Genomic DNA, 20,506 nt, shown 5'->3' with positions numbered 1-20,506 from the left:
TGCTTGGGGCAGTCCCCCCCCCCCCCGATAAAATTCAAACGTGGTTATTTCTAATTTGATATCAGTGACTTATTTACAAATGTTACTGAAATGGCATGATTTTCCCTGAGCTTCCGGGGGCTCTGCCCCTTGACTCCACCAAGGGCCCTAAGGCGGGCCCCTTGTTGCTCAGCTGACCATAATTAAATGCCTAAAACACTTAAGCTTCCGGGGGCTTTGCCCTCTGGACCCCACCAGTGCCCTAAGCGGGACACTGGATGCTCATCTGACAATATTCAAAAGCCTTAAACCCTGAGCTTACGGGGCTCCGCCCCCTAGACCCAACCAAGGGCCCTAAGGCGGCCCCTGGGTGCTCATCTGATCGTAATTTAATGCCTAAAACCGCTGAGCTTCTGGGGGATTCGCCCCCTGCCCTTACAAAAAAGTTGTATAGAATTCTATAAAACGCTTTATAGAGTTCAATAGAACTCTATAACATTCCAGATTCTCTATAGAAATTTTAAGGATTCTCTATAGAAAGCGGTTTCCTCTATAGAAATCTATAGAATAAGTTTTCTATAGATTTAAATTTCTATAGAACAGTTAATTCTCTATAGAATTTTTTAGGTTGTCTATAGAAATCAGTTTCCTCTATAGAATTCTACAGAATAAGTTTTCTATAGATTGAAATTTTTATAGAAAAGTTAATTCTCTATAGAATTTTTAAGGTTGTCTATAGAAATGAGTTTCCTCTATAGAATTCTATAGAATAAGTTTTCTATAGATTTAAATTTCTATAGAAAATTTAATATAAAAAATGGCGTCCCCACTTCTCTATAGAATTTTTAAGGATGTCTATAGAAATCAGTTTTCTCTATAGAATTCTGTAGAATAGGTTTCTTATAGATCTAAATTTCTATAGAATTCTATAGAATTTTTTTTCTATATGAAGATATGTATCTCATGCATATTCATGATAATTTGCATGTTTTCACAGAAAATGTAATTATCATGATCTGTCAAGCAAATGTGACAATTAACATCAATTTTGTGATTTATATTTTCTTAGTCAATTATTGACAAATATAATATATATGTCCTTATTTTCTAAACATGTAACTTAAGACGTAAAATAGTTATATTAATATATGTAATTTACTAACCAGTAAAAACATGTATAATTTTGTATATATGTATGTAAGATCTCCGCACTAGGCGTTGTGGCGTGCGCCTGTAATCCAGCCTGTAATCCAGCTAAAAAGTGGAAGTTACAAACTGATTCAGCCGAGGACGCAGGTTCGAAACTGAGTCACGTCTTTCGGATGGTGACGTTTAAAGGTCGGTCCCAGACGTAAATAATTATATCTGATTGATACACGTCTGTAAAAACCCAATACACACACACACACACTAGTTAATTAACAATATATACTCAACTGTATTTTGCTTTAAATGATCTTTATGATGGAGCAATTGCAGGAGTCTATATAAATATGGTTTAGTCGGTGGCCAGATATTGATTATTAATTATCAATTGACTCTGATATTTACTAGGTCTGCGTTTTAAATGTAAAAGAACCTACATATTAAAGTGACTCTCACACTCTGCCGTGTAGGCCTACCGTGTGCCACCGTGCGCGAAAATGTCTGCGGACGGTGGAGAACGGCGAGGGCACACGGTGGTTCGTTATCAAAGCAGGCGACATGTTAATAGGGCGTTGGCGCTTATTTACACCCGGTGGGACCCGGCGAAAGTTTTGGGCATGTTCCGGCTGGCACCGGCCGCAAGTAAGCGGCAAGAGGACGGTGTTGAACGGTATGAGGACGGTATGAATACGTTATGAAAACGGTCACACTGTATGAACACGTTCACAACACGCTCATAACCCGTTACAGAACGGTGATGAAAAATGGAGAGCGGACTGACCGTTGCCGTTTAAATCGGGGTATTTATGGCAGTCGTGTCATGACGTCAGCAGTCCGGGACTCGCTCACAGGACGCTCCGAGCGGTGAGGGGACGCTAAGTGACTGGTAGGTGGCTGCTACAAACCCGGTGCACACGTTCGAGACCCGGTATGGGCCCGGTATGGAAACGGCCAAAATTTTCAACAAAAGTCAATCTGGGCGGTGAAGACGGCAGAAGCACGTTCAACACCCGGTATGCGCCCGGTGAGAACGGTCAGAAGATGGCAACGAAACAGTGAAAAGATTAATTTTATGAATTTTTTTTGCGGCCGGGGACAAGTTCGCTCTAAACCCAACGTTCTGGACTCTGTTGTTTTTTTAATAGCCCGGCAGGTGGACGGTAGGCCTACACGGCAGAGTGTGAGAGCTCCATTAAGCATATTGTACGTAGTACATGTAACAGTAGCAGTGGTTAGCCAATGGCAGCGCTATATCAACTTTATGCCATAACGTACGTGCAATGAGAGAGGGAAAGGCTATAGAGAGACGGAGAAGGGTGATATATATAATTATGTTCACATGTATATGTATATATATATATATATACATGTTGATATACACTTGCTTTCAAATCCATAAAAGATGAATTGATATTTTCAAACAAAAGTTAATTATTGTGCATCAAGATGTGACTAGATGCAAAGTGCAATGGTTTGGAATACGATTTTCAAGATCCCCTCGAGTTAAGGAGTACATTATAATGAATATGATGACATCTGTACTTACCAAAGACTCAATATTACCAAGGACCTAAGTTGTACCGTTGCTTTAAAGATTCCGACATGTGAAGAAAAAAACTCTTAAGATCGACTGCGTGCTCATTTCATCAATGTGTTGTGTTGTTTGCTTTGATGTCTGATTTTACCGCAAAGACTAACGGATACACAGAAAATTTAGAATGAAATGTATCAAGGTATTAATGTGATTAAATCACCATGTCTACTAAAATCGGTATATTAAAAAAAAAAGCATGTGCTAGAATAAAAGAAACTTACTTTTTGTGAAAATTATGTATTCAATTTATTTGCTGTATCATGATTATTTCACTAAAAAGTATTTATTGGGATCTAGATGTCAAGAAAATAAGTTGCATGACGATCAAGGTGAAAATGTGGAGGTGAAATTTAGTGGTATTTTGGTGCAGTGGTTTCTTCACTAGACTTTATTCACAAGGTTGAGGGTTTGATTCCCAACCAGCTAAATGACGCCATTGGCAAGACTCTTATCTTCATGTGCCATTACCCACCTGGATGAGTGACGTACTCAGCCAGTCGCTGAATAAGCGGGGGAGGGGGGGGGGGGGGGTTGTAAGAGGACATATTTTTTTGTTTTTGTTCCAAAATTGGAAAATTTGGCCGACCGGCCCTGGGGGGACGGGGGGGGGGAGGAGGGGTCGGGTTTTTTGGTCACCGATTACCACCTTTTTTCTTTCTTTTTTTTACAAAAAAAAGGGGGGGGGAAGGGGTTTTCCTCCAAAACATACATATACAAAAGTTCAAGGGGGGGGGGGGTTAACCCCAACCCCCCCTCCCCCCTGCGTACGCGCCTGGCCATTACCCATCCAGGTGACGTATAGCCTACCGGGTAGATCGATTTCGGATCTTGATTCCGGGTGGTCTGCTCTGTACAACTGCCCATCCAAGGGCTCTGTGGTGTTTACCGAAAAGTGTATAGATAAATACTTGAAAAATATAAAGATTACAATTCAAACTGCGAAAACAAAAAATTTAGCTATCAAAAGGCTTATGTATGATTTGAATGAATCTCAAGTTATTTATAGGTCTGTAATATTGAATAGCCTTGCCCGAGTGGATTACGACGGTATATCAAACGAGTTGAAGAACATATATCACTGTATATGTAGGCCGACAATCAAGTGCAGTATCTTCTGAACAAGTGCGATGGTTGCGTCCAATTTGAGAAAATCCACTTTTTAAAATTCTCAATTGTATAGTACTTACTTTAATTCAAGATTTAACAAACTGATGAAATACCGTCATCTTTCTTAAGTAGTAGGATCCGTGAGTGTCTGTGTCTGTGTGTGCGTGGGTGTGTGCGTACGTGCGTTTAATTATGTACATATATAAGCAATCAATATTGAAAACGTTTTTGTTTGTATTGCACATTTGGAGAAAAAAAACGAAATTGCTTTAATTTTTTTTAAAGTGTACAGGGTGGTTCAATTGGCTGTCTTGATCAGCATATTCTAATTATTCTTAGTACAGGTTGGTTTAATTGGCTTTCTTGATGATCATATCCTAAGTATTCTTAGAGAGCCCTAGAGAAAAATTCGCTGTACTCTCTTAGTGTCAATTGTATGGTACTTACTACAATTCAAGATTTAACAAACTGATGAAAAACAACCATCAATGTTAAGTAGTAATTTTCGTGGGTGTGTGTGCAGGGGCGTCGCTAAACCTTTTTCAGAGGGGGTGGGGGATGTAGAGGCCATCGATTACCGAAAAAATTAGCCACCAATTACCGACAAATATATTAATGCAATTGTCCCAATGTCTGCCAATTAAACCCTATAAACCCGGGGCCGGGGCTTATTTTGGTTTCCTAAGAACTATTAGGCGCGTGGCTAGGATTATATATATATATATATATATATATATTTTTTTTTTTTTTTTTTTTTTTTTTTTTTTGGGGGGGGGGGGGGGGCGTTAATGAGCACGCGATGCGTGCAAATCACTTACATAGCGCGAAGCGCGTTCCTTAGGGGTGGGTGCAAGGAGGGGTTGTTTCCCCCTCCCGCGGGAGGCGCGGAAGCTTTGTCGTTTCATTAATTTATTAAGAAAAGAAGACGATTGGTTATACCGTTCTCGACTCTCAGTATTCCTTGTCTGAATTCAGTTCCCACCTCCTGCGCGAAGTGCGAAAGCTTTGACGTTTCATTAATTAATAGAGAAATAAGACGATTTGTTGTACCGTTCTCTACTCTTAAACCTTGTCTGAATTCAGTTCCCCCCCCCCCCGTTTGAAGTTTCATTAAATTATTATTCTAAATCCTTGTCTGAATTCATTTTCGCCCCTTCCGCGCGAAGCGCAGATGCTTTGATACAAAAAATTGTTAGAGAAAGAAGACAATTCATTATACTGTTCCCGACTCTTTATTCTTGTTTCATTAAATAATTAGATAATGAAAGCGATTCTTTGTACCGTTCTCGACTCTAAACTTTTGTCTAAATTCAGTTTCTTCGCTCTCGTGCGAAGCGCGGAAACTTTGACGTTTCATAAAATTATTAGAGAAAAAAGACGATTCGTTGTACCGTTTCCGACTCTAAATTTTTGTCTGAATTCTGTTGCCCCCTTCCGCGCGAAGCGCGGAGACTTTGACGTTTCATTAAATTATTAGAGAAAGAAGATTTTGTTGCACCGTTTTCGACCCTAAATCCTTGTCTGAATTAAGTTTTCCTTTTATCGCGCGACGCGCGGAAACTTTGACGTTTCATTAAATTATTAGAGAAAGAAGACTCTTAATCATTGTCTGAACTTTAATGTATTTTTGTTCGATAAAAGTTACAATTCGTAGGGAGAAAAAAAAATTGCCGGCCGACCGACATAATACATCAAACCGACTTCAAACTACTGCATTGATATATACACGAGGATTGAATACCGACACAGCGGACCCGACACAGCAACATATCTATGTGTATCCTTCTTGCTCCCTTCGACAACACGACTACACCCAACAACCCCCTTCTCTCTATTACTCCCACCCCTCTTCTCCCAGGCTCTTACCCCCTTCTCTCTCTTTCTTTTCCCGTTTCTTTTGTTTCCTTTTTTTCTTTTACTTTTCTTTTTTCCCCCTTTCTTTCCTCTTTTCTGTGTGTGTGTGTGTGTATATGGTAGGATGCGTGTACTGAGTGATTTAATTGGCTTTCTTGAAAGCATATTCTAAGTCTTCTTAGAGAGCCTTAAAGAATTCGAATTATCATTTCAAAAAGGTCAACAAGAAAAGTATTTTAACGGCTCTATTTTCATGCTTAACAGAATCCTTTCCTTCTGTACGCCAAAGTGGAAGCATACACTGACTGCAACGAGTTTCTATAAAATCATCTTGATATAGGTAATAAAGTAGATGATGCATGGAAGCAGCATCATATCAATATCAGGTCTTCACACCGGAGATTAATGTACAGTGGCTTAGAAGGGCTTGATTTAACATGGAGAACCTTACTAAAGAAGACTCAATTTATTCAAACATAACTGATAATATTGGCAATTACCAACGCCTCTCTATTAAATGGCAGATAAACTTCTACATCATCGGTTATTCTATCAGCGCACTTCTCTCCATTCTTTTCAATTTCGCTAATATCGTGACCGTTCCGCGAGTTAAAAACTGTTTTAGTGATAATACTAAACTTTGTCTCATGTGTCTCGCAGTTGTTGATCTATTCACTGGGTTAATCTGCTCAACTTCAGGTGTCTTATTTGTACTTGTTGCTGTTCCCACTTTCGTCTACGACACTATTGTTGTTTTGTGCACAGCGTCTGTATGGCAATCAATGTTGATTTTGACGCTAGCATCCGGAGACCGGTATGTCGCGGTAACCCGACCGCTTCGGTACTTCACGCTCGCTTCCCGTAAGCGTATGATCGGTGCGTTAACCGCTGTGATAATAGTTCCTCTTTTCCTCTCCGCTGGATCCTATCTGCAGAGCGTACTGACCGGTGTTTGTAATCCTTTCACTAGTATCTGCCTATCTCTTATCAATCCAAGTCATATCATCTATAACATCCTCCCGTTTACTGCTGTTGTTATTACTACATTCATGAACGCTCGGCTCGTGTGCATCTCACGTCGCCATGCGCGTCAGATCGCCGCGCAGGAAGCCGTGGTCAACGCCGGTAACATCGCATTACCGCTGCCGAGTGCAGCAGGAACGAAAGGACTTAAGACTATCCTTGTCGTCACCGGTGTGTTCTATCTAGCTTGGTTACCAGGTACCATCATCACCTTCCTAATCCCTATACCTAGTATCAATGTCCCTCTAGTTCTGATCATTTTCGTGAGGTATGCTATTACTTCTAACAGCTGGTGGAATGCTTGCGTCTATTGCATCATGAATAAGTCCTATCGCAACGTTCTTTTCAAGATGCTACGTAAATACGTTGGTGCTTGTATCAGACCACGTGATGATGTTCATGAGAATGTGCCGGTCTATCAATTACCCTACGTCCCTCCTATGTAATCAACTTCATCGTAAAGGTGACAATCATTAATAACAAAAGTGACGAGGCGTCCTTTGCTGACGCCGGAATGTGTCTGCGATAGCTGGCGCTACCGTTGGCAAGTCATGACATCGTGAGGGAGCTGAATGCAAAATGAAAAATGAACAGTGCTGAGAATCAAGTGCACGCACTGATTTTTCTTCAATAACCCAAACGGAATGACGTCTCTTCTACAGGCGCGTACACAGGGGGGGGGGGGGGGGGGTGTTTGGGGGGTTAAACCCCCCCCTTTGGTAATTTTTTTTTGTGTAAACCCCCCCTAAATTTCTCTAAAATCCCCCTTTTGGATTTTTTTTTTTTATTAAAAAAAAAAAAAAAAAAAAATTCCCATGGTTGACCTAAAAAAGCTGACCTTACCCCCCCCCCCCCCCCAACGGAGCAAATGTCAAATTTTCAAATTTCGAGACAAAAAAAAAAAAAAAAATGTGTCCTCTTACCCCCCCCCCCCCCCCCCCCCCCCCGCTTATTCAGCGGCTGGCTGAGTCGTTGCGAAATTTTCGGCCCGATTTATAAATGTTAAACCCCCCCCCCCCCCCCCCCCCTTGAAAAAATCCTGCGTACGCGCCTGCTCTTCTACAACGTGCATTGATTGTTGACCCAACTGAATTTCTTGATGAGAATTTAGTCTGAGACGTATTTATTGATAATACAGAACGTATTGATCGATCTGCACCTGAAAATGATTACTAAGATCATATTTTCCCTACCCCCGTCTCTCCACTCTTCACAGCCCCTTTTCTCGCTCTCTTTCTCTATCTCTGTCTCTCTCTGTGTCTCTGGAAGTGGAGAAGAGATCATCTAGACTTGGTCTGCGCTCAGGAAATGTCCACCAGTTCCAGGAAGGTCGAACGGCAGTTTTGGCGCGACAGGTCTTTCTCTGTAGCAGCCCCGCGTTTTGTGGTATGCACTCCCTTCATACATTAAACTGAGCAAAACAATTGAACTATTCCACAAGAAGTTAAAGACCTACCTTATGAAGGAAAAATATGATTAACTCTCATGAACATTTCAATTTCTTACTGAATCTGTAATTTTTTTTTTGATTTGTTGATTTATTATTCGTTAGTTAACTTTAATTTGTTTATTTTTTGTATTTGAAATGTTAATAGTGAATCTTTTTTTTGCGCCTTGAGTGCCAATATAGGCAGATATGTGCGCTATACAAATCTTAAATTATTATTTATATATACAGTCAAACCTGACTATAGCGACCACCCAAGGGAAACACAAAAAGTGGCCTTTGTAGACAGATGGTCTTTGTAGACAGGTTCCTTTATTACATGATTCAACGGGAATCCATTTTCAAGGGATACAACAAATGTGGCCTGCGTAGACAGGTGGTCTTTGTAGACAGGTGGTCACTAAAGCAGGTTTGACTGTATATATATATATATATATATATGTTTCTGTCTCTGTCTCTGTCTCTCTCACTTAATCCCCCTCTTTCTCTCCCCTACTCGTCCACTTATATATACCTTAAGGATACTACTTATTTGTACATATTTTATTTTGTGATATATATTTGCGATATATTTTATATATATATATATATATATATATATACATCGGAGTAATACTTTTGACAAACGAAGTACCTGTACGTAGTTATTCAAATAAGTACTCAATTTTGTATCACCTGACATGAGCCTTGACATGGTACTTGTTTAGGTGGTTTGCATCTTTGCCAGTTTACATGGAGTGTCAGGCGCGTACACAGGGGGGGGGGGGGGGTTTGGGGGGTTAACCCCCCCCCCTTTGGTATTTTTTTTGTGTAAACCCCCCCCCCCTAAATTTCCCTAAAACCCCCCCCCCTTTTTGATTTTTTTTTTTTAATTAAAAAAAAAAAAAAAAAATTCCCATGGCTGACCTCAAAAAGATGACCTTACCCCCCCCCCCCCCCTCCCAACGGAGCAAAATGTCAAATCTTCAAATTTCGATACCAAAAAAAAAAAAAAAGTGTCCTCTTACCCCCCCCCCCCCCCCCCCCCCCGCTAATTCAGCGGCTGGCTGAGTCGTTGCGAAATTTTCGGCCCGATTTATAAATGTTAAAACCCCCCCCCCCCCCCCCCCCCTTGAAAAAATCCTGCGTACGCGCCTGTGGAGTGTATTAGTTGATTGGTAATTAGTCGGTTCATTTGTTTTGCCTGACTGCTCAGAATGCATATGACTGTATCCTCACTGAGGAACTTGGTTATCAGGATTAATGCCTTACCAAAGGGCACTACCGCATCGACTTGGTTCCGAACCCGGGATCTCCCGGGTACGAGACTACTGATCTACCACTGAGCCATTGCGCCTCCATTCCTTTTTTCAATATTCATATGAAAACAAAAGTGTTCTCATGTCTGTTGTTATCAACAGATTTATTTAATAATGATATTTCCTCAAATAAATTTAGAAATTGTTTTCTGTGTTCATTTAGCGTTCAAACTTCAAAGTAATGCTTTGTCTGATAAGGGTGTTCCATCCTACTAGTGTAAATATGAATGATTAAATAAATAAATGGAAGCAGAAAGCGAGACTTGACTCTGATATTTACTAGGTCTCCGTTGTAAGTATAAAGAACCTACATATTAAAGCATATTGTACGTAATACATGTAACAGTAGCAGTGGTTAGCCAATAGCAGCGCTATATCAACTTTATGCCACAACATGCAACTTTAAATATAACGACAAGTGCCTTTGTTGTTTTGTCGGTGGTGGTGGTGGTGGTGGTGTTTGTGGTGGTGGTTGTGGTTGTTGGAGGAGAACACGGCGTTGGAATGGGGATGATAAAGGGAGAGGAGCGAAAGAAAGACAAAGAAACAAAGATAGTGCGAAGCGTTCGTTCGTGTCTCCTTAGATCAAGATTAAATCTTGTTCGTCGGAGTAGTTGCTACAACCGGCCGTATCAGACACGTTGCCCCGGGGTGCGAGATAGGACTCTTGTACCGTGCCCCCATTTAAAACAATTATACAATAACAATTAACATTACATTTAATTAAAAGTATGAAAGTAATAAAATTACTCTCACCTTACGGGAAAAGATATTATATATATGATTTATGAATCAATTGATTTGGTCGATCCAGTTCGATGGCTCAAACACGGCACTACTGGACAGATATCCTAATAATTACAGAGCTTGGTCTTGTTGCTCTGTTCGCCAGTAGTTTAAGGATATGGAATCCCGCGGCACATTACTCACAAGAGATTTAAGAGGCCAAGCTTATCATAGCCTATAATAAGTAATGTTGTGCATGTACCACCCACCCGATCGATCAAAAACTCAAAACTCAGAACTGAATGAAATTTAAATAACGAAATGGTAACCATCTAAAGTTTCATAATTGTGATAAATATCTATAAAGATTTATCAAGCAACAACAATAAATAGTATCATGTTAAAGAAAGGTGCGAAGCGAAAATGAGAGAGGGAAAGGCTATAGAGAGACGGAGAAATATGATATATATAACTATGTTCACATGTATATATAGATAGATAGATAGATAGATATTTGGTTTTATTCAAGTACTGATTAAAAAGTCCGAAGACTAAACAAGTCAGTTAACAATATAAAATGCATAACAAAAAATATAACAAGGTAAAAAAACACATGGATGAATTAAATCATTAATAAGTTAAACAAAATATAATAAGTATATAAGTACATAATAATAAGTAAATAAATAAGTATATACAATTACCATAAATAATTATATATAATACGATCATTGCTACAGTGAAAGGACTTGGAATTCAAATTAGAAACAAATTAAAACAGCTTTGGGAGATCATACAATTACCATAAATAATTATATATAATACGATCATTGCTACAGTGAAAGGACTTGGAAAATTAAAAACAAATTAAAACAGCTTTGGGAGATCATACAATTACCATGAATAATTATATATAATGTGATCATTGCTATAGTGAAAGGACTTGGAATTCAAATTAAAAACAAATTAAAACAGCTTTGGGAGATCAAACGATTGCCATAAGTAATTATATATAATGTGATCATTGCTATAGTGAAAGGACTTGGAATTCAAATTAAAAACAAATTAAAACAGCTTTGGGAGATCACATTAATACTAATGCTTGAGATAATCATTATGCAATAATTAATTAACATTTAAAAATTCACAATGGCGAACATATGAGGGCATAACTAAGAAGTTGAATTCAGAAGTTTTATAAAGTAAGGAATGGGAGAAAGCTTGCGTCTTTGAGTTCGTATACGAGGTAATGTCATGTGTGTAGAGTTCCGAAGATTGCGACCTGTGATTGATTTTCTACTTTGTGGCAAGAGATGGCGATGGTCAGGAGAGGTTAAAACTGATTTGGCAAATTTAGTTGCTAGTTCGAGACGCCTATTACTAAGGGATTCTAGTTTTAAAGTTTTGAGGAGTTCACTATATGGCAGTAAATTTGGGTAAACGATTATCCTCAAGGCTCGCTTCTGAATACGTTCGATGGTTTCAGCCTGAGCCTTCGTTATACCAGAAGTCCAAACGGGGGCCGCAAACTCCAGTACCGGTCGAATGTAGAGCTGATAGATTGTCACCAAATCTTGAGTGTTGACCCCATTCCTTTTTAACTTATTGATGATGAACAATCTCCTCGACGCGTTTGATATGATGCGATCGACTTGTTGATCCCACTTGAGGTCATATTGGATGATGACCCCGAGCAACTTAATCGCGGAAACAATCTCCAGGCTAGCTGAGTCGATGAGCAGATCAGGAGGATGCTGTGGAGTTCGGAGAAAGGAGACTTGCATAGCCTTGCACTTAGCGGCATTCGGGATAACATCATTTTCCTGACACCAACTAGTAAGGCAATCGACATGAGACTGTAATTGGGACGGTTGAAATTTGTTAATGACCTCCAACAAAGTTAGGTCATCTACGTACTTCCAGCGGTTCTCAGTCATCTGTGCAGCATCGTTAGCTAATACCAAAAAAAGTATCGGGCCCAAACGTGTTCCCTGTGGCACTCCACAAGTGATGGATCTCTCCTGGGAGGTTGTTCCATGGTAGCGGACAGTTTGCGTTCTCTGAGACAAAAAGCTACATAAAGTAGGGATGATAGAGCGATCTACTCCTAACCCAATCAGCTTCTGGATCACAATCGCGTGATTAACGTGGTCAAACGCCTTACTGAAGTCTATTGTGCACAGATTAGCGAAGGTTCCAGAGGTGTCGATACCTGTATGGATGGTGTCCAACAGGCTGACGAGGCAATGCACAATCGAAGTACCGCGTCTGTTACCAAACTGCTTGGGGTCGATTTTGTCCTTGATGTCGTACAATATCCAATCAGCAAGGAACCCTTCGAAGATGCGAGATATTATAGGGGTAATCGAGATGGGACGTAGCTGGTCAAAACTAGTCACTGGTGAAACCTTCGGTACTGCACACACAGAAGCATTTTTCCAAATATTAGGAAAACAACCCTCTCTTAGACAGCAATTAAAAATGTGGGTTAAGGGCTCGGACAACTCAAAGGCAAACTCCTTCAAAAGACGTGAAGGGCATTCGCCTGGATGACAGGCCTTCGATGTGTTGATACGGCTAAGTTTGTGGTATACTTGATGTCGCAGGATCGTCGGAGGCGGTGATGCTGCAGGTAAGTATGCCGGCATAGCAAACGGGTCGAGTGGAGGCAATGTACAACAGATGTTAGCGAAATGTGTATTCAGATCATTAGCTATTTCGTTATCAGATTTGTCGTCGGATGAGAGGCAAAGTGATTTTTTGCAAAGGCCGGCTAAATTGCGGATTTGTTGATGCCATTTACCGGGCTCCGCTCTTTTCAGATGGTGCACCTTGCGAGCATAGAAATTGTCCTTAGCATCTTTTATCTCTCTCTGGACAAGGTTTCTCTGCGCGTTGTAGGTTGCTGAGCCGGTTCTGTAGCTAGTATTACGCTTAATGATGGCTCTGCGAATGCGATCATTAATCCATTCTTTGTCGTTAGGGCGTCGTTTCACAGTGACAATTTCGAAAAATTGCCTGTACTTGATGTTGAGTAGTTCGTGGAAATCGGCAGCCAGGGCGTTAGCATCAGATTCTCGAAGCGTAGACCAATCCATCAGCGTAATCCATTGGCCAAACGCACGTACAGATGAGTCCCGGAAAGGTCGAAATGATATGTTGAACGACTTTCTAGGAGGGACTTCTGAAAGTGGCCGGTATGTGATTACGCAATGGTCGCTAGACGATATCGGTGCCGAGATGACAGGATCATTGTATACATCAGCCATGTTCGTTAGGATCTTGTCAAGAGTAGCAGTGCCCCGGGTTGGTTCAGTAACCACCTGGGATAGCAGGGTCTGGTGCTCAATATCATCGGTAGCAAGGTCATTGAAGTCGCCCATGATGACTATTGTAGCACTGTCTGACTGAAGCCGGATGTTGTCGACGGCGGCGATGATATAATCACTCATCTCTCCTCTGGAAGGTGAACGTGGAGGTGAGTATATAACGCCAACATATATATCATTAGCTAGATGAACAGTTCGAGACGATTTGAGGCGCACCCAGAGGGCCTCAAGGTGTGGTGGAGTAACATTTCTGAAGACTTCGTAGCAGTTAATATCATCTCGGATGTACAAGGCAACGCCCCCACCCTGCCGTTCTTCACGATCGTTGTGGAAAAGTTTAAAAGATGACAACTGGCAGGCGGAAGCAGGTTTTGCTGCAGAAAACCACGTTTCTGTCACTCCAATGACATCGGAGTTAGTGTGAGTTGTGTTCAGGACAGCTTCAAAGTCACTAAACTTGTTGCTAAGTGACCTAGCATTAAAAAGCATCACGGTAGGTAGGCTTTTGGATATGCGATGGTGGTGCGTTTCTATGTGGATAAGTCTGTTTTCTCGAGGTCTAGAACTAGAGCGCCGGGGATTTCTATCACGGATAAGGACGGGAATTAGATTGTGATGGCGGCGGCCTTTTCGTCCTCTGTGAGTTTTGCGCTTGCGTGCAATCCCAAGTTTGTGGATTATGTTCCACACATTTCTGTCCACTTTTGTAAGACAAGTTTCCCTCGTGCATGCCAAATTCAGTTCGTGCAGATCGTTGCGCTCGTATGTTCTTCTTGCATGTGTACTACAGTGCAAGCCATTTTCTTTCTCAGGACCAGGGTTGGGGTTGATATCACCACACAGGAGTAAAGTCAATTGAAAAGTTGCTGATGAGTTGTTGTAGTATGAAACTCGCTGATTACAGTATCCTTTCACTTTCAAAGTTGGAGTGAAGTCATGATTAGAAAGTGAGTGTGAATAGGCAAAGCACCCACAACAGCCAGAGTCAGTTGAGCTCAAAAGGATTAAAAGGAGCACAATGGAAACTCCCCCTCTCAGATCCATTGTACAGTGTAATGTGTAGCTTCCCTCAATAAATCACCAGCAATCAGTGAAAAGAGTATACACTTGGATGATTCAGCAGTGAGAGACGTACAAAGTCTATGGCAAAATGGCTCACAGCAAATGCATTACAGTACATGAATATTATGCTGAAAACACAATCTCCAAATTGTAACCATTTTGTGTCCGGATATCACACTAAATCAAACTTAAAAGCGTCCAGACATCCCAAATAAACATTGAAAAGGCACAGTAAAGGTCAGCTCACTAAAAAAGCATAAAAAACAGCACATTTACTGGAGCAGTTTTGAGGGGCAACCTGCATAGGTGCACACACTCATGAATGTATATAAATATACATGCTGATGTACACTTGCTTTCAAATCCATAAAAGTTGAATTGATATTTTCAAACAAAAGTTAACTATTGTGCATCAAGATGTGACTAGATGTAAAGTGCAATGGGTTGGAAAACGAGTTTCAAGATCCCCTCGAGTTAACGAGTTCATTAGAATGAATATGATGACATCTGTACTTACCAAAAACTCAATATTACCAAGGACCTAAGTTGCACCATTGCTTTAAAGATTTCGTCATGTGAAGAAAAAACTCTTAAGATCAACTGTGCATGCTCATTTCATCAATGTGTTGTTTTGTTTGTTATGATGTCTGATTTTACCGCAAAGACTAACGGATACACAGAAAATTTAGAATGAAATGTATTTACTTATTTGTATTTATTGCACATCTTTAAAAAGAAGGGTAGCCCAATCAGCAAATAAATACTGGTTTTCGTTGAGGTGCTTCATGACAAAAAAAGGTATATACATTTTATCAACACATCAAAATATAAATAAATATAGAAAATTCCAAATACGATTTAAAAAAAAGAATATACAAACCAGGTTCTAAATAAGAATTTGAACATAGAGAATAACGAAATAAGTAAAATGTATATGATTATTTCACTAAAAAGAATTTATTGGGATCTGGATGTAAAGAAAATAAGTTGCATGGCGATCAAGGTGAAAATGTGGAGTTGAAATTTGGTGGTATTTGGTGGTATATAAAGGTTGAGGGTTTGTTTCCCAAGCCGCTAACTTGAAATGACGCTACTGGCAAGACTCTTATCTTCATGTGCCATTACCCATCCAGGTGACGTATACCGGGTAGATCGATTTCGGATCTTGATTCAGGATGGTCTACTCTGTACTTTAAAGACCGTCAATAATACTTGGCCAAAAGGCATTACACAGCGAGGTCACTGACAAAAGGCTATCGCATTAAATCAGCTCTCAACTAACATAATAAACAGAGGATCATGGCCACCAAAAGGCACCGATTGGGGAAGTTTTCTAAATAGAGGGAGCAAGAATCTACAAGTAGGACAGTGGGGCTTTAACAACAACTGTCCATCCCAGGGCTCTTTGGGTCTATACCGAAAAGTGTACAGATAACATATAACGTATACATGAAAAATATAAGATTACAATTAAAACTGTGAAAACAAAACTTATGAAATACCGTACGTCATCAATGTTATGTAGTAAGAACCGTGAGTGTATGTGTGTGCGTGGGTGGGTTCGTGCGTGCGTGTGCAGGGTGGTTTAATTGGCTTTCTTGATCAGCATGTTCTAAGTATTCTTAGAGAGCCGTAAAGAAAAATTGTCATTTAAGAAAGGTCAAAAATATATCGCTGTAATCTCCCTACAAGTATTTCAACGGCTCTTAAGTTGATCATGCTAAACAAGGAATCCTATTCTTTCTCTACGCCGCAGTTGAAGTATTAATCACTTCAAGTACACTGACTGCAACGAGTTTCTGTAAAATCATCTTGAGATAGGTAATAATAAAATAGATAAAATAATAAAATAGATGTTGCACAAAAGCAGCATCATTGTGAACATCAGTTCTTCACACACGAGATTAATGTACTGTTGCTTAGAAGGGCTTGGTAAACCATGAAAAACCTTACCAACGAATACGCAAATTATTCAAACACAACTGACGACCAATACCTCTCTAAATGGCAGATAAACTTCTACATCATCGGTTATTCTATCTGCGCACTTCTCTCAATTCTTTTCAATTGCGCTAACATCGTAATCGTTCCGCGAGTTAAAAACTGTTTTAGTGATAATACTAAACTTTGTCTCATGTGTCTCGCAGTTGTTGATCTATTCACTGGGTTAATCTGCTCAACTTCAGGTGTCTTGTTTGCACTTGTTTCTGTTCCCACTACTGTATACGAAACTGTTATTGTCTTGTGCACAGCGTCTGTATGGCAATCAATGTTGATTTTGACGCTAGTATCAGTAGACCGGTATGTCGCGGTAACCCGACCGCTTCGCTACTCCAGCCTCGCTTCCCGTAATCGTTTGATCAGTGCGTTAACCGCTGTGATAATAGTTTCTCTTCTCCTCTCCGCTGGATCCTATCTGCTGAGCGTACTGACCGGTGTTTGTAATCCTTTAGCTAGTATCTGCCTATCTCTTATTAGACCAAGTCACGTCATCTATAACATCCTCCCGTTTACTGCTGTTGTTATCACTACATTCATGAATGCTCGGCTCGTGTGCATCTCACGTCGCCATGCACGTCAGATCGCCGCGCAGGAAGCCGCTGTCAACGCCGGTAACATCGCATTACCGCTGCCGAGTGCAGCAGGAACGAAAGGACTTAAGACCATCCTTGTTGTCACCGGTGTGTTCTATCTAGCTTGGTTACCAGGTACCATCATCACCTTCCTTAACCCTATACCTAGTATCAATGTCCCTCTAGTTCTGATCATTTTCGTGAGGTATGCTATTACTTCTAACAGCTGGTGGAATGCTTGCGTCTATTGCATCATAAATAAGTCCTATCGCAACGTTCTTTTCAAGATGCTACGTAAATGCTTTGGTGCTTGTAACAGACCACGTGATGATATTCATGAGAATGTGCCGGCCTATCAATTACCATACATCCCTCCTATGTAATCAACTTCATCGTAAAGGTGACAATTAATCATTAAGATCAAAATTGACGAGGCGTCCTTTGCTGACGCAGGAATGCGTCTGCGACAGTTGGCGCTACCGTTGACAAGCCATGACATCGTGAGGGAGCTGAATGCAAAATGATAAATGAACATTGCTTAGAATCAGGTGCACGCCCTGATTTTTCTTCAATAACACAAACGGAATGACGCCTCTTTAACAACGTGCATTCATTGTTGGCGCAACTGAATTTCTTGATGAGAATTTAGCTGTGACATATATAATGATATCACACAACGTTTTGATCAATCTGCACCTGAAAATTATTACTGAGATCATTATTTCCCCTACCCCCGTCTCTCTACTCTTCACACCCCCTTCTCTCTCTCGCTCTCTCTCTCTCTCTGTATGTCTCTCTTCTCCCCCTCTCTCTTTCTCTCTCCCTCTCTCTTAATACCTCTCTCTTAATCTCTCTCTTTCTCTCCCCTACTCATTTACTTATATATACCTTTAGGATACTACTTATATATACATATTTTACTTTGTGATATATTTGCGATGTATTTATTTATATTTGTAGAATTTTGCAGAAATTTATTGACTCTTTGACCCCCTCTCTGGGTATGAGAGTACAAACAAACATAGAAGCATAAATAGCCATGCATGACCTATGAATACAATTCACATACATTATATATATATATAGCTATTCAAATAAGTACTCAATTTTGTATCACCTGACATGAACCTATAGGTACTTGTTTAGGTGGTTCCTCTGCTTTGCATCTTTGCACAATTGATCTTTGTAGACAGGTGGTCACTAAAGCAGGTTTGACTGTATATATGTATATATATATACATATATGTCTCTGTCTCTGTCTCTGTCTATGTCTCTCTCACTTAATCCCCCTCTTTCTCTCCCCTACTCGTCCACTTATATATATACCTTAAGGATACTACTTATTTGTACATATTTTATTTTGTGATATATATTTGCGATATATTTTATATATATATATATATATATATATACATCAGAGTAATACTTTTGACAAACGAAGTACCTGTACGTAGTCATTCAAATAAGTACTCAATTTTGTATCACCTGACATGAACCTATAAGTACTTGTTTAGGTGGTTCCTCTGCTTTGCATCTTTGCCAGTTTACATGGAGTGTATTGGTTGATTGGTAATTAGTCGGTTCATTTGTTTTGCTTGACTGCTCAGAATGCATATGACTGTGTCCTCACTGAGAAACTTGGTTATCAGGATTAATGCCCTACCAAATGGCACTACCGCATCGACTTGGTTCCGAACCCGGGACCTCCCGGATAAGAGACTTCTGATCTACCACTGATCCATCGCGCCTCAATTCCTTTTTTCAATATTCATATGAAGACAAATGTGTTCTCATGTCTATGGTTATCAACAGATTTATTTAATCATGATATTTCCTCAAATAAATTTGGTTTCTGTGTTCATTTAGCGTTCAAACTAATGCTTTGTCTGTTACAGACCTATAAAAACCAACACTCGTTCCGATATTGGTGTTCCATCCCACTTGTGTAAATATAAATGATTAAATAAATAAATGGAAGCAGAAAGCGAGACTTGACTCTGATATTTACACGGTCTCCGTTGTAAGTGTAAAGAACCTACATATTAAAGCACATTGTACGTAGTAAATGTTTAGTAGCAATGGTAAGCCCATACAGCAGCGCTATATCAACTTTATACCATAACGTACAAATTTGAATATAATGACGAGTGCCTTTTTATTTTTTGTGGTGGTGGTGGTGTTTGGGGTGGTAGTTGTGGTTGTTGGAATGAGGATAATAAAGGGAGAGGAGAGAACGAAAGACAAAAAAACAAAGAGAGTGCGAAGCGAAAATGAGAGAGGGAAAGGCTATACACACAGAGAAAAAGAGGTTTATTAATTGACTCCCTATAGGGAGTAAATGCTTGTCGCATAAGTGACACCCTAAGGGAGTAGATGTAATCCCCAATGTAGGGAGTAAATTTAAACCCCACAAGAAGGTATAAATTTGCACCCCCCATATACATGTTTATATATTGTTTTCAATAACTCCCTATAAGGAGTGAAATTTGCACCAAATGGTGCTTAATTAACACCTTTTGGTTCCAAATGGGTTCAAATAAGCGGGGGGGGGGGGGGGGGGGGGGAAGGAACATTTTTTTTTTTTGGGGGGGGGGCGGGGGGGGGGGTCTCGAAATTAGAAAATTAGACATTTTTTCCGTTGGGGGGAGGGGGATAGAGGTCACCTCTTGTGTCAGCCATTGGCATAATTTATTTAATTTTTATTTTTTAATAAAAAAGGGGGTTTTGGTCCAAAATAGACACATAAACAAAACTGAAGGGGGGGGGGGGGGTCAACAGCCAACAACCCCCCCCCCCCCCTCCTGCGTTTGCGCCTGGGTAAAACCCCTTCTTCTTGATCAGATAACTTTCACACAAATAATATGCCCAAATGAAACATAATAATTCCCCCAACATGACTAAAATATGTAAATTATGCTAATTTTCCTTTTGATTTGGCAGTACCTTTATCGACACGATGCGCCGTTGCTGTAGCGCATGCGCATATGCACTCACAACAGAAAAATGCTTTGACCAATCAGAACTCGTCTGACTCAAATAGAGTGTAAAATTACACCCCTCAAATGACTATTCTGTACACCCTTACGTATTTCCGTGTTTTACTCCCTAAAAGGTGTAATAGAGGGCGCCCTATTTTTCCAATTTCGTTTGACTCCCCAAGAACACCGTTTATTTCTCTGTGTGTAGAGACGGAAAAGGGTTATATATATAATAATGTACACATATATATGTTTATATATATACATGTTTATATACAAGTGCTTTCAAATCCATAAAAGATGAATTGATATTTTCAAACAAAAGTTAATTATTGTGCATCAAGATGTGACTAGATGCAAAGTGCAATGGGTTAGAATACGATTTTCAAG

General features: G+C 40.0%; 1 protein-coding gene across 1 annotated transcript; it reads left to right on the top strand.

Annotated features, from left to right (window-relative positions):
• Window positions 1–6,462: 6,462 nt before the first annotated feature.
• On the top strand, window positions 6,463–7,149 carry LOC764591 (probable G-protein coupled receptor 21). Its single transcript, XM_001200974.3, has one exon. The coding sequence runs from the start codon at window positions 6,463–6,465 to the stop codon at window positions 7,147–7,149; it is 687 nt and encodes a 228-aa protein (XP_001200974.3).
• The last annotated feature ends 13,357 nt before the right edge of the window (window positions 7,150–20,506 follow it).

This window comes from Strongylocentrotus purpuratus, unplaced genomic scaffold (assembly GCF_000002235.5).
Source record: "Strongylocentrotus purpuratus isolate Spur 01 unplaced genomic scaffold, Spur_5.0 spur5_scaffold_19, whole genome shotgun sequence".
NCBI classification, from domain to species: domain Eukaryota; kingdom Metazoa; phylum Echinodermata; class Echinoidea; order Camarodonta; family Strongylocentrotidae; genus Strongylocentrotus; species Strongylocentrotus purpuratus.
Note: the sequence above shows the minus strand (reverse complement) of the source record. Positions and strands in the feature narration are given on the sequence as shown.

What these genes read in the sequence shown, in the direction of transcription:
- LOC764591 (XM_001200974.3), top strand. Translation starts at nt 6,463, where the DNA reads ATGTTGATTTTGACGCTAGCATCCGGAGACCGGTATGTCGCGGTAACC.